This window comes from Malania oleifera, chromosome 13, assembly GCF_029873635.1.
Source record: "Malania oleifera isolate guangnan ecotype guangnan chromosome 13, ASM2987363v1, whole genome shotgun sequence".
Lineage (NCBI taxonomy): Eukaryota > Viridiplantae > Streptophyta > Magnoliopsida > Santalales > Ximeniaceae > Malania > Malania oleifera.
This window is the reverse complement of record NC_080429.1, coordinates 32,378,212-32,394,445: the sequence shown is the minus strand read 5'-3', so window position 1 is coordinate 32,394,445 and position 16,234 is coordinate 32,378,212. Positions and strand designations below refer to the sequence as shown.

The window sequence follows — 16,234 nt, the reverse complement described above, 5'->3', positions numbered from 1 at the left end:
CTGAAGTGGGTGCCGGATACACAATCATTCACATATACACAAACCTAACAGCGGAAGTCATCACATATGTACATATCACAGCGAATGCACATACCATAGTACTAATTCATCCATAAATACATGTCTGACACTTTTCTAAAACAAAAAAATTCTAGGGGAATACACATCCCTAATTCATACACTCACCCTATATATCAGGGTACCAGCTCCCCTCTATCTCGGAGCTCTATCACTTGGTCTATCTCGGTTTCCTAAAACATTTAAATGATTAAGTGAGACACATCTCAATAAGACGAAATAAATGAGCTACAATGTGTGGCATTATAAGTTTCATTATATCATATCATATAATCATTTCAGTGATAATATCTTCTAAGAAAAAATATACCAATTCCACATTTATAATCATATAGATATACAACATAAGCTTTTAAAAGCTTTAATTCCGTTACCACATCCAATCGCATGCAATCCATGTTTACCAGCAAAGTTTTCGAGAATAGGGAAGATTATCCGCCCATACAAGTAGCTTCCCTCTGCCCTAATACCGTTTGCATTCTTACTCGATTAACTCGGGTTCGACTACAATGGATACTTATCAGGGAACTCACCTTACTCAGTAAGCCCTCAGGCAGAGAGTTTACTTCACTTTAAATAATTAAGTTATTAACTCACGCTCTTTCATTTCCTAACTACATCTCACTATCCAACCCTTGAGTATCCTCGGCAGTCAATACATCCACGTCTGTAACTAATGGCTGCCCGGAGGATATTTCACCCCCCATGCTTTACCCCCATGGTCATGGTTGCTCTCCATACTCTACGTCATGCTTCCCCCCATGGTTAAGGTTGTGCGGCTCGAAGGCTCGATCTAACCGCGATTTGGAGACCCAGTTAGATCAAAATAAAAATTTCATATACGCGTCTTCAGTACGAATGACCTGCCATATACCCTGATCCGAACTCAGGGAGCAAAACAACCCTTCACACTGGCTCAGTCGAGCTATCACGCCACATGTTCCACGAGTCCGTGTGGTTGCACTATCACCACTAGCAACGGTACCGTCCTCAATATCATAATCCATCCATTAGGGTTTTCATTTCCGCATATCATCATTCACATATCTTATTCACATCCCAGTATTCACAATTGCAGTATTCACGATGCAATTTTTCAAAATTTCTATATTCTCAATTCTAGTATTCACATTTCACATTCATATTGCAGTATTCACGTTGCAATAATCATATATTCATATTCTTATTTTAGTATTCACATTGCAGCATTCTCATTGCAATTTTTCACATTTCCTATATTCACATTTCAGGATTTACATTGCAATATTTTCATTTCTTGCATTCACAAGTCATTTCATTATTTCAATGGTATTTCATCAATTCAATACACATGTCATCTCATAATAACATATACATATCTCATTTCACATTATTCAACATTTCTCAATAAAATATTTCCATATTTCATATTTCATCATTTCTCAGAAGATACTTTTCAATACATATCACTTTTCATCATTTTCCACATTTCAGTATTTCATATTACAATACACATTTCATAATCTCATAATTCTTAATGTAAATCATTTAATGTAGTTTCAAATATATTTCAGTATAAATCATATGCCACACAATTTTCATCTGATATTCATATCATAATAATTTCAGTTGAAATATTATATTTCCATTTCTCATATTTCTCAATCAATAATTTCCAAAAAAGATTGCTATAATTTATTTCCCTTACCTGGCTTACTGAGAGGTCCACTAACACCCTAAATCTTATGCTCCTCGGTGTTCGTAGTTCAAAAGCCTGAAATTCATTTTTTCCAAAATTAATCAACACAACCTCCACAATATTGACATTTAGTATTCCCTAAGCTCTATATACTCAAAATTAACTTTAAAACTCTAAAATACCCCACTTACCCTGATTTTGGGATGGTACCCCAGAACCCCAAACTAAAAATCTGCTTAAATTGTAGAGAATCTTCCCAAGAACCTTGTGGTGGTTTCGGATCTTCATCTAAGCTTTAATGGAGCTGGAATCAAAGAGAGAAGGAAGATGGGTTTGAAGGGTTTTTACGGAGAGGGAGGAAGAATTTTGTTTTGTTATAAGAAAATGACTCGTGGGACTTCTTTATCAAGCTCACTGTAGAGAAAACCGTCGACAATTTTTTACACTGTTCACAAAACCATCGACGGTTTGGGCTTTAACCCATCCCTTTTCACCGTTTTACTAGTTACCGAGACGCGGTAAAAAGGAAACCGTCGACGGTTTTCTGCGACCCTCACCAAACCGTAGACGGTTTGGGCTTCCTAAAGTGAATTTTCCTCCTTTTTCTTATTTTTATTATTATTATTATATTTTTTCGGGTCTCTACACCATTTCACGTATTTTAATATTTCTCAATCAAACATATCATCATTTCATATTTCCTTCTTTAACATAGAAAACATTTCTATTTTCATACTTCATATTCCATCACTTCCAATAAAATACACGTTGGTATAACATAATTCATCATTCTCAATAAAACAACTTTATTTACATCATATGTCACACAATTTTATCTAATATTCGCATTATAATAATTTCGGACAAAATATTATATTCTCATTTTTCACGTATTAATTCAACCAATAGTTCTCAAAATAATTGTTATAATTTATTCCCCTTACCTACCTTACTGAGAGGTCTGCTAATAACCCTACATCCACACCCGCGGTGCTCAGAATTCAAAACCCTGAAATCACATTTCCCCACATTAATCAATTCAACTCCCCAGAATAATAATTATTTTAATATTTCCTAGGCCCACACACTCCCAATACTAATTGAACTTTAAAAATAATTAACAAATATATTTTTACTATCCTACCCTAACCTTAGAGTGGTGCCTAAGAAAGCCAAATTAAAAATCTGCTCCGGCCAATATGACGATGATCGAACCCAAAACCCTGTGGTGATCTCCGATCGTCAATTTGGCTAAAAACTTAAGGAGAAATTGAGGAGAGAGTGAGAACTTACCTTACCCCAGGAGTGGTGCCTACGTCGCTCCTACGACAAATTTATTTCGGTGAAAATGTTGGTGACGGAGAATGGAACCTAGTGGTATTTTTTGTTTTCCGATCAGTGCTCGTTAGACCGAGAAAATCAAGGAAAGAGGGAAGGAGGGAGGGATAGAGAGAATTGTGAGAGAGACACGGTGGGGGGGGGGGGGGCGTGCGCAAAGATGAAAGAACGGGGTTTCTTTTTACTAATTGAATTCAGGAAGTCTTGAGACTTCTTGAAACTATTATTTAATTAATAATTAATAATTAATTAATCAATTTTAATTAATTGATTAAGTTTAGTCAATTTTAATTAATTAATTAATTAATTTATTATTATTATTATTATTATGATTATTATTATTATTATTATTATTATTATTTTGGAATCACTACAAAATCATTCCATTCTCTCATTTTTACTTGAAAAATATTTTTGAGAGGAATATCCTTAATCTACCAAGCTTAAAATTTTATAAATCATTTGAGAGTGCATTAAGGTTTTTACATTGTACAACTCAGCTTATTGAGAAACATTTCATTGTATGAAAAATTCATTCCTTATATCATTTGTATTTACGGTTCGGATTGTGAACTGTGGTGAGGTAGCTATGCCATGTGTGGAAGCAGCGAATTGTAAAGAGGTAATTACGCCTCGTGTAAGCAGCGGATTGTAAAGAGGTAGCTACACCTCGTGTAAGCAGCGGATTGTAAAGGGAAGTTTCGCCCTAGTAAGAAGCGGATTGTAACAGGAAGCTTCGTCCCAATTTTAAGGAGCGGATTGTAGAATCCTTAGGTGGTTTGCCCAAGGTGAGGACGTAGGCGGGAGTTTCCGAACCTCATTAAAAACTTTGTATTTGTGTTCCCTCTTCCCTACTTTACTTAATTTCCGTACTTTACTTTCCGCACTTGTATACTTATGTTCAATGTGTACTTATAATTATTTTAAATATTTGCATACATTATTATTTGTGGGATTCATGCTTGTTTAGAAAAACCCTAAGTTGTGTTATACTGATTATAGAATTAAAATAGAGATAAATTAACCTAAAAAGAATTTTTAATATGCAATTCATCCCCCTCTCATGGAAATACACCATAACTCTCACATTGTTCTGTAATATAACCTAGGCTCTCTTGGCTAGAAAGATTTCTTAACCTTGGTCTCTTTTGTTGGCATTTAAGAGTTATGTTCATGTGTGTATCTCACATTGTAATGTAATGCCCTAGCAAGACTTTGTTATACCTCTTTTTCCTACTATCTTTTGCCTTTAAGCACCTTGCTTGTGAGCAGCTTAACACTAGTTTACCTCTTTAAAAAATTTTGAAAAAAAAATAAAACAAACACAATACTAAGAAATTTATGCAATTAGTCACTAATTATATTTATACCCATGGACAATCTGAAAATAGTTTATTACTAAACATTGCATTTGAGGGTATGAATTTTGGTCTTTGAATTTAGATTCGGTTGAATTTGGAAAAAATAAAATATATTTTTGTATTATATTTTATTCAAACCCACACAGATTCAAATTTGAGGCCTCTTCCAAACATAGGATCACGATATATAAAAATAAAGTAGCAGATAAGTAAAAGTGTCTGAATGGTAAATGTAGCACTACTTTGAACATTACTAGTAATGGAATTGATATTGGTCATTTTTTAAGGACAACTCTTTTTATACTAATGTTCTAAATGCTTATTAACACAATTTCATTTTCTGCAGTTGTATATGGTGTTCAATAGCTTGTGGCTATGGCTATCCATGCATGCATCTCAATCCCAACAGAGAGAGCAGCAAAGGTCGTCTCTTAAGCAATTCATTTAACAAATTGCACTAGTCATGCTTGATATTAAGTTGGCTTCATATGAAACTTAGAAATATATATATATATATATATAATCTTAGATCCGTCCTTAATATTGTATCAATTATTTATGCTTTATTGTATCTATTCAAAATTTTCCCCTCAAGAAAAATTAAGTTCATTGCTAATGGAGTGATTTTTTTTCTTTTTACATTGATGAAGAATTAATGTTGGGATATTAGTTATCCATTTATTTGCTTGCTTGGAATCATGAATAATGTGTTTCCACTTTACCTCTTTGACTTTAAATTTACTTTGTTCCTGAGGAATATAATTTTTATTTTTTTTTCTCTCTTAGCAATGACATGCAGTTTTTTTTTTTTAAGATCAAATTATTTGTTGTCACGTGAAAATGATAGATGGGGATGGTCAAATATTCTTATTTATCTTGCTATTTTTTTCCCAATCTAAATCCACACATTATTTGGATTGTCCATCTAAAAAAGAATTCTTTTCGTAAAATGCATTACTTATAATGCTTTTCGTGTGATTTGCGATGGTCATTTTTAGATTTGTGATGATCATTTTTAGAAATTGAGATATATATATATATATATATATATATATATATATATATCAATTGATGAATACTTTTAAATATTTTAAATTTATTAATCCAAAAATTATTTGAAGTGATTTAGTTATTCGTGATGCTAGTTAGATGGATCTTTTTTTTTTTTCTTTCAATATTTGGTTCATTTAAAAAAAAAAACACATTCAAATAGTATATAAAATCATAAAATAATATAAACCATAATAAATCAAGTGATATTATTCCATGCATATATTATTAAGTTTGTGACTTGTATTAATGCACATAAAAAGTATAGTAAGCTTTAATTATATTATATTATATTCAAGTGGACGTGAAACAATTGATTAATTCATTATTAGGTCTAGCTTTTATTGTATTATATTATTTACAAAATGGGAAGAGGGGGGGGGGGGTGAGGGGGCATAATTGTGGTTAGGAATAATAATTGATGAATTATTACATGTAACAAATCTAACTGACTAGCTCCTACACTATGTTCAGTGCCCCATTTAAAAGAAATTATACATTTGAAATTCACCGATTATAAGATGTCGCATGAGCAGTTAAACAAGTGAAAGGTGGTATGAGGTGTGTGTGTGTCATTATATGAGTCATACAAAATTAAATTTCAGTAAATCCAAATATTAATTTAATAGTTTGTGAATTGTGGATTTTAAATCTTATGTGTGGAAATCGTTTTTCCTAAGGTACTATTTTGAAAGCATGAATTTCGGACAATAAATTTAGATTTGGATGAGTTTTTGCAAATTTCAATACAATTTTTATACATCATTTTATCCAAATCCATCGCAACTTCAAATCTAAGATCTCTCCATCCAAACATAAAAAATAAAAAATAAAAAATAAAATTTATTTTATCATGTAAAAAGAACCATATCTCCCCTTGCATACTTCTTTAATTTATATTTTCCCATTATTTTAACTTCCTTGTTTTTGTCTTTAAATTAAGTTCAGTTAATTTTTTTTTAAAAAAAAGTTTTGAAATTTTGTGTAAATCAATATTTGTGAGTATACATAGTTTACGGAACTTGAATTTATATTTATGTAAATTTAAAAGATATCTCGAAAGTAAAGATATCTCGAAAGTATTAGAAAATATACATTTCAAGACTTGGAATTAAATTAGTCTGAATAAGGAAGAAATTCAATGGAATTTTTGCTACATTTGTTCAAATTAATTTACTCATCTAAATTCTAAAGTGGGATTCTATGTTCCCATATATAAAGGTAGTATTGAAACCATATGAAGTAATGTTTGGCAGTGTAAACTTTAGATTTTGAATTTTGATTTGTGTGGGTTCAAATAAAAGTCGATATAATTTTGCGTTAAATAGGTTTTGTTCAAATTACACAAATTTAGACTAAAACTTGAGATTTAAATTTTAAAATTTATATTTATTAAAAATTTACATAAATTTAAATTCAAATCATAAAATTTATAGTCCCACTTATTCTTTTTATAATACATGCAAATTCAAATCCTAATTATTATGATCATCATTCATGAATTATTATTCATTCTCATGGGTCATTTTTAATATGTGTTTATCTTCTACTAGATTTCAAAAGGCATTTGGACAGGTGTGGATATATTATTTATTTCAAAAATAGAATATTAGAATTGGAATATAAAATCAAGAATTCATTGTATAGTAAATTAACTAGAAAAGAAAGATATATGCATGTGTAAAACAGGAGAGGGGGCCACGTGAGCTGAGCAGAGCAGAGAAGGAAATAGGGAATCAATCCTTTGCTTGTAGGAGGCGAGCGGGCGGGTCCGACTGCGGCGGGCCCCGCGAGTTGAGTGTTCTTTCGGTATGCTCTTTATCGGGGACCCAAATATTCTGAGCTCTGATGTGACAGTTGCGACTAGGCCGTGATATCTGACGTCAGCAGCGCTGGAGATGGACGGCTGAGGTAGTCCCAAACGGTTTGGTGCGGGTAACGGGGGCGTGATGACATCAGAACCGTTAGATGTGGGGGAGGGTCAAGGAAGCTGGGCTCGGGAGGCGGGCCCCGTGTCGGGGGAGTGGAAGAGACAGAATGGGGCCCGCGAAAGCAGCCACCGACGGATCCAGAGATAGACGAAGACCACGGCAGCTAATAGAGCATGCTGCGGTGAGATGATAGAGAGAGCAATGGTGAGCTGCCGCTGCTGCTGCGTGCCCACTGCCTTTTTCTTCCTTCTTATTCACTTCCCACCCCAACTTCCCCCATTCTCTCTCCCATTCCTCCCCACCTCCTCCTCTCTCTCTCTCTCTCTAAAGACTAGTAGTTTTCAGTGGCAGTGGAGGAGCGTTGATAATTGAAATGGAGTGTTACTGAAGAGAAAAAAGGTTAATTAATTGACCTCAGCTTGCTATTCTCTCTCTCTCTCTCTCTCTCTCTCTCTCTGGAGACTTGTGTGTGGGAGTAGTTTGATTAATGGGCGTGACCTCTCTGCAAGTGTGCATGGATTCATCCGACTGGCTACAGGTGTGTGTACGTTTATGCATTAATCAATCAATTTTGGCTTTTTCCGTCTTCATCGTCAGTTCATCATCATCACCATCACAATCATTTTGCGTGTTTCTATCTACTTTTGAGAGAGATTCAAGAAGTACCTGGTTGTGTTGCAAACACGTACATCATTCATCATTGATATACGTTTGTTTATGCATGCGCAAATCAATAATGTGTTAATATTAATTTTTGGTTTTCTTAATCAATATGCATGCTGGCATAGTGAATGTTGGAGTAGAGAGTGGTCTGAAGAGCACACAACTACATATGGTGCTAAGAATGGCTGAGGAAGGGCCCCCAGGGCTGAGCTCAGGTGGCAGAGCGAGCCTCGGGCGTTTCCGCTTGACGGTGAGCCTATTCCTGGCACCCCGGGTTCGATTCTGCGTCTGGGCACCTGAAATTAACATTTCTGTGGTGTATGGGGCTGCATCACAGGACGTGGGATTAGTCACCAGGCCGGTGCGACGGACCGTAAAACGTACGTCGTTGATGGCGGGTGGACACCCGAGACGTACCCAAAAAAAAAAAAAAAAGAATGGCTGAGGAAGACACTTTACTATCCAGAATTAATGCTGAATGCCTGCTTCATATTATCACATGCATATTAATTGATGAAAGAATTGAACCAACAAATGCAAGAAATTAATTAATTAATTGGGCTGCGTACCAAATCCATAGTAATATAAGCATGAAATTAAAACATGATATGCATTAATTAATGATCTCCATTCTTCAGCTCTACCATTGTAATGTCTGCGCGGCTGCGCCTACTCAATATATATATATATATCTTATGTGAGAATACTTTCTGACAACATTCCTACAAACAATCCCTCTCCTACTTTAATTTAATTAATTTAACAAAAAATCAATATATTAATTTATGATAGGGTGTGATGAACGAGGACACTGGAATGGATTCCTCACATTCCTCCCCAGCTTCCGGAGAGCTGCTGACGTGTACAAGGCCGCCGCCGCCGGCTGCGGGGCTGATGGAGAGGCGGCTGCGACCTCAACACGACCAAGCCCTAAAATGCCCACGCTGTGACTCCACCCACACCAAGTTCTGCTACTATAACAACTACAGCCTCTCCCAGCCTCGCTACTTCTGCAAGACCTGCCGCCGCTACTGGACCAAAGGCGGCACCCTCCGCAACATCCCCGTCGGCGGCGGCTGCCGTAAGAACAAAAAATCCTCCTCCTCCTCCTCGGCCGCCAAAAAATCCACCTCCATTAACCACCAAATTAACGGCGCCGGATCGAACACACCGCCCTCGCTACTGTTGACCTCCCACGCTCCCACCGATCTCCACCTGTCCTTCCCCGCCGACGCGCAGCTTTCCCACCTCACCACTAGCCTCCTCGGGAACCCACCAGCGAAGCCCTTGGATTTAGCGGACAGCAAGTTTGAGGGGATCAATTTCATGGGTCAGGACGAAATGGGCATGGTGGGCGAGTTCGGAGAGCACATTGGTTCTTCTCACGGGTTCGGATCCAATTTCAACGTAGATAATTTTCACGGGTTGTGCTCGTCATCGACGTCTCCGTTTGGGATTTCTTTGGATGGGAGTAATTATAATTATAACTACGGTGGAACGACATCGTCTTTGCTGGATACTTGTCAGAGGTTAATGCTCCCCTACGAAGGATACGATGATCATCACCATCATGAAGATCATGATCAGAATGCTCATGGGCATGAGATCGACGTGAAGCCAAACGCCGGGAAGATCCTGGCCCTTGATTGGCATGAACAGGGGAAGGATCATTCCTTTGGGTGTCTGGGATCGTGGGGGGCTGGAATGATGAACCCTTACGGACCATCCACGACAAACCCATTAGTCTGATTAATTAATGGAATGGTTTTGAGATGATCTGCGCCGGCGGGTAGCTGGCCGGGGGTTTCTTTCCGGGAAGGTGGTCTTGAATATTTTTTAAAGAGATTTGACGATCATCATATCAACAGAATGTGAATGGAGGGACGAGAGTCCAAAAATGACTACCTATAGCTTAATTAATTATAATTACTATTGTTTTCTTTTTCATTTTTTTGTTGTTAATTTGTAATTTTAGGCTTGTTTGGGGGGGGGGGGGGGGGGGGGGGCTTGTGCTGTGTCGGGGAATTGAAGGAGTTCAGAGGCTGTAGGGATTTTGTTGTGACCGAGAAAGATATAACTGGTTTTTTTTTCCGTTGTCTATAAGTACAAAAAGAGAATTCTGATAGTGTGTGTTATGATGCTTATTAATTAACTGATTATTGGTGAAAAAAGGTTTCTTAACAACTGTGCATAGGAGTTTTTTCTTTTTTGGTTCTTTTTAAATATTAAAATGTTTAATAAAGGTACGGTGTGAAGTTTATTTCTTACTTTGATACAAAATAAAACTTGTTGGATAATCCATCGATTTTTTAAATAGATTGAAGACACTGGACCATTCAACGAGTTTTAAATAAGGAGGGTTGCCCATTGGGTGAAGCATGAGCCAAAATTCCTTGGATGGTTCAGTCTCTTTTGCTTAAAAATTATTGATTAAAAATCGTTGAATCATTCGGTGAGTTTTTCACTGCTTGAAAAATGAATTATTTTTTATTAGAATTATTTAGATCTATAGATATTGATTTCAATTGATTTCATGGAATTCAACAAATGATCAAAAGAAAATTTGAATAAAATATTTATCACTTAGTTTTCAACTTCTTGGGAATATACGAGCCGATAAATTAGTTGTTGCTTCTGTTTATTTAATACCTTTAGTGGTTTTTATATCCATTATGTTCTATTGATTATTTACAAGCGGGATTCAAACTCTTACTTTTGTAACTTTAGCTGCAGCTTATATATGCATCTATGGAGGGTCATCATTGACTCGTGTTTGTTTTTTATGTACTTGTTTTTTTAGTTTAGCCCAACGCAATGTATGCGCAATTCAAGACAATGTGTATGTTATAGTGATTTTTGCTGCCACGCGTCCAACGGCACTCGACTCTCCCAAGCAAACTTCGCTAGATGGTCCAGCGATTTTTAAGCAAAAAATACTGTAATAAGTGTATACTTTTTTTGTTCTTAGTGTTGTTACACGTGTATGTATTTAGGCGGATTAAATTACCATTTTGTACCTAGTTACCATCCAACGAGTTTTGATTGTCATGCGTCAACCAATAGGCAACCCTTCTTCTTTAAAACTAGTTAGATGGTCCAACGTCTTTTACTTAAAAATTGTTGGACCCTCCAATAATTTTTACTTCGCATTAAAATGGAAAATAAAGTTCCCACGAACCTTTGCTAAAAATTTTAATATAAAAGAAATCAAAAAATGAAAAAACTCCTGTGCATAGACTAGATGTATATGGTTGAGAGTGCCGATGCAGATGCAGAAGGAATGCCGGGAGAGAAAAGCCGAGCTTCCCGGTAGTGAAATCATAACTCACCTCTTTGAGTTGTGTGATTCTCTCGAGTTGCGTGCATTGCAGCTCTCTCTCTCTCTCTCTCTCTCTCTCTCTCTCTCTCTCTCTCTCTCCATTGAGAAGGAGCATACATGACAGTGTAAGAAACACTTTTGACTCTCTCTCTCTCCATTGAGAAAGAGCATACATGACAGTGTAAGAAACACTTTTGACTGATACGGATCTTGGGGAGAGGATCAGGAAGAGAGAGATTTGTAATCAACCCTTTCCAGCAGGGTTTAGAATTCATCAATTATAAACTGTAATGTTAGAATTTGAATCCTTAATTATAAGTAAAAAGTGTAATATTAATATGATGTAAGTTTTAATGGGTTCGATCTTGTAGTATTTTTTTTCTAAAAGATCGCATCCGAGGCACTCAACTAAATGACCCAAACATTAATATATAATCTTATGAGATGAATTGTTTCTTACAAGTATTTTTTATTAAGAAAAATAACTTTTGAATCCAAATATTAAAGTAAATGATGTCAAATTACATAATCTTATGTTATTAGACTAAGTTTGATTTGGTAGTATTTATGTTATGTTTGGTACATAAGAATTGAATGAGATAAGAATGGAATAGATCATGGATGGAATGAAATGCGGAGTGTAATAGAATGACCATTCACATTCTAATGTTTGGTGATAAACATAGAATCATACCAGAATAGTATAAGTATTCTCATTCTCCATTCCATTCTCATGTTTGGTATAAATAATTAATAATAAAATGAAATACTTATCAATTTTTAAAAAAAATACATTAAAATTACAAATTTAATATTTTTTTCTAAATAAATTCACTCGTTTAAAGATGACTTTCAAAAAAAAAAAAACATTCAATTAGAATGCAAATGTAAAACTTAAGAAAAAAAATTAGACAAAATAAATCTTGACAATTTCATTCTATGAGTATCACGTGTTTTAAGCACATACTAAAATTAAAAAATTCATATTTTATTAAGAAATTCAATAGTTTGTCAAATAAAGCTAACACCCACATAACATAACTAACTAAGGATGATCTTCACCCATTCTTCCTTTTCATTATCAGCAACAGTAAAAAAATAGTTCAGTTAGCATGCGATGAGATCCAATTTTATCATTCTTTTATGCCTCTTGATCATGCTTAGGCTCTGTATCTTCGAAAGCTCATCGTTGATCTTCAATCTTAATTCCTTAATTAACTTATGCATCTTCATTCACACGGCTAATTTGTTCAGATTTTTTGTGCATAATACAAAATGTTTCTAGTAGTCAAAAGTTAAAACAAAAAATAAATTAAATTTTATCCTACAAGGCTTCTACTGTAAATAAAATAGGAGCACACAATTAGATATAAAGCACACATAATATGGTATAAAGAAAGAAAATACTACCAATGATAGAATAATTGGAAACTAGAAATTAAAATATAGCCTCTAAGGAGCAATAACTGTACCAAAAAAACTTCAAAGCTTTGGGCTTTCTAGAATGTAATTTCATACTTAAATCCACACTAATATAAATCTAAAATTTTAATTCCGTATTTCCAAACGCCGAGTCAAAATATTTTGAGTAATAATTAGTTAAACAGTAGAATATACCAAGGATGAAGGAAACTTAAATCAATAGTATAACCCTATTGTTAGCTACTGAAACCTTGAATCAATAGTGAGTGACCTTTCACGAGCTAAATTAGCAAACCTGAAAATCAACTTTATTCGAATTAGGCCATGATATAATTGAACCCTGTGAATATCCTGGAATGTGCAACCTGGACACATGCAATTTGACATCACACTTGACATTACAAACCCTGTGTTAATTAATGTTTTCAAAATCATAAAAAAGATAGACTTTAGTATTTGCCTCGCCAAAGAGATATTAATGAATTAACTAGACTGAGGACAAAACATGTTGTGTGGACAAAACAACCAACTTGGATATGGCATAAAGTACAACTCTCAATCATCCATCATCTCAACAACCTGAAAAGCCTAGGATTTTTTCTTTTTTCTTTTTTGATAACCTGAGGACTTCAACTACTATCGCGCCACTTTGGATTCTATGGTGCGGCATCAAATCTAGAGGGGTGAAAGCTGCCAGCCCATTAACGCGCTCCTGGTAATTCAGCGGGGTAAACTCTCAAGGGATAATTAAACTCATGACCTTGAGGTCACCAAAGTCACAAGTCACTCTTACCACTTGAACCAATTTGACTGGGTGAAAAGCCTAGGAATTTAAATCATGTTTATTTACCTTATCATTACCTCCATTAGACTATTATAGGAATTAAACTCTGGGCTTTCTAGAATGGGGAAAAAAAACATGCAAGGTAATCACATCAAATGCATTGTTTAATATATAATCAAAGTACCCATAACGAGGGTTACACCAAACTAACTGATCTTTTAATTAAAATGAGAAAGCTCCATGTCACTGATAAGTCAACACCTACCACACCTTCCGTTGCTCCTTCGGTCCAGCCATCAATCGCTCCCCCAACCAAGCCTCAATTCTCTCCTTGAGTCTTGGCTGCAATTACGCTACATTTACTGTGTATATATCAGCATTCACTCCTGAACATGTATAAAAAGCAATGTATAACTTGTATCATCAAGTAATAAAAATACCATATTAATTTATTCTTTATGGTATCAGAGCCTGTCAATTCCTAAAATCGACGAAAGGAACACAATTTCTTCTTATGTTACTCTTATTCTCGTCGCTGGGAAACAGCTCTTTCCCTCTACCAATGGCCGCTTCTTCTCCAAACACCAGTCGCATCACACCCTCACCATTTCTTCATTTCTGGCCAAATCTTTGGCCAAATCCCCACCAAAGTCAAAGATCTCCCCTTTCTTGAAACCTATCAATTTCCAGCAAAGCAGCTGTTGTCCTTAACTCCATTCTCAGTAGCTCACGGCCCCTCTAATTTCCCGCAGCTCACGTACCCTCCTCCGTGCTGCCGCCCAACACTCTCGGTGAGTTTTGAAAAATCAAAGGGCCTCATTAGCTTCTCTTATCTTCTTCTAAGTCGACGGCCGTGAAATTTATCCTCGCTAGAGAAATCCTATCCCAACGTCCGTGAAACTTCTTGTAGAGACCCGAAGAATTATAGTAATTAAATAATAAAAGGAAGGAGGAAAAGATAATTTTGAAAAGGGATTCAGTAGGGTCTCGTCAACGAGTAGCCTTCTTGGGCTCGTCAACATGGACTCGTGTCTCGTCGACGAGACCTTACCAAAAGGGGTTTAGTAGAGCCTGAATTTCATCGACAAGGGTTTCAAGTTCGTCGATGAACTCCTTTCATGGACTCGTCGACGACGTGACTTGTCTCATCAATGAATTCGCATTTTATAAATACACTAACCTCGGGATTTCAACGTGAATTTTTCATGCAAAACCCTCTCTCTCTCTCTCTCTCTCTCTCTCTCTCTCTCTCTCTCTAAACCTCGTCTCTCTCTCCTTCTCTCTAAATTTTTGGCTTCGATTCTTGTCAGTTTGACGATCAGAAGTCGCCACGCTACTCTTGAGAAGATTCTCTTTAAGTCGGATGGTGTAGTTCGTTGGTTAGGCCAACTTGGACACCATCCCAAATTTTGGGTAAGTTGATTATTTTAAGTTTTATAATGTATTTGGTGTTTCTGGACTGAGGAAAATGTCCTAGATAGAATAATACTGAAATTTTGTTAGGGAAAATGTAATTTCAGGGTGTTAAGCTGGGAACACCACAGGTATAGGTTTGGTTATTTTTGTAGGCTTTTCAGTAAGTCAGGTAAGGGGATAAATTAAGTCACATTTTCCATAAAATTATTTATTGTTATACAACATTTATTTTAAGGAAAATATGTATGTTATAGAACTATATTTGGGAATACTGCTAGTGTATAGGGAAATGGTTTGAACACATTTTATAAGAAAATATGATTTCAGAAGAAGTTATGAGTTTAGAAGGCTACTTACATTTGTGTGGCATGAGTATAATATTCCCATGAAAAATTATGTTATATTGAAATATTATAATTTTTTCCAAGATAAGCATGTTATAGTAGTTTTCAGGAAAACTATAAAAACAGTACAAGAACTATGGTTTTAAGAATATTATGTTTAACAATGCAAGAATTTCATGTACAAGTATGTCATGTTATGCCGACGCCGATGTCATGATTTTTACGTTATGATATGACGGCGTAAATGCCATAATTATGCATGTTATCTCAAGTTTCAAGAAAATATTAGCATGTCATGTTTTACTTTGAAATATGAAACTACTATGTTCAATATCATGAAATGTATTATATGTTATCAGAATCCAGATAGCTTAGTGTTGACTCTACAAGTCCAATCCGATTTTGATAATGACAAATCACTTGGTATTTGATCTATGCATTGAGATTGTGAACAAGAACTATATAGCATGCACGGAAGGATAACAAGTCATGGAAGCCATGAAGAGTAAAGCTTACACAACTTGGCAAGATCCATGGAACTCAAAGAGTACAAGAATGAAGATGCAAGAACCAAGTTCAAGAGTGTCATGGGAATAGGTACTTAGAACTCATGTATTTACATTTTCATATGATTTAATTTGAGGTTCAAATCTTGAACTAGAATGACTTTAGGATTCATGCATTTCATGAATATCATTAGGGGACTTTCATGGACTTAGAAATATTTTTTAAAACCCTGGAAAGTATTTTTATAAAAGACCCAAGAAGGAGAGCAGAGCATAATTTTAAACTAGAAAGAAAAAATTCAGGAAATGGCCACTTTGGTAGCCTGAACTCAACTTTAATTGCC

At 35.3% G+C, this 16,234-nt stretch overlaps 1 protein-coding gene across 1 annotated transcript; it reads left to right on the top strand.

The window, feature by feature from the left end:
- Positions 1-7,714: 7,714 nt before the first annotated feature.
- On the top strand, positions 7,715-10,219 carry LOC131146387 (dof zinc finger protein DOF5.6). Its single transcript, XM_058095973.1, has 2 exons — positions 7,715-7,974; positions 8,892-10,219. The coding sequence occupies exons 1-2, from the start codon at positions 7,924-7,926 to the stop codon at positions 9,846-9,848; spliced, it is 1,008 nt and encodes a 335-aa protein (XP_057951956.1). The 5' UTR covers positions 7,715-7,923; the 3' UTR covers positions 9,849-10,219.
- Positions 10,220-16,234: the final 6,015 nt, after the last annotated feature.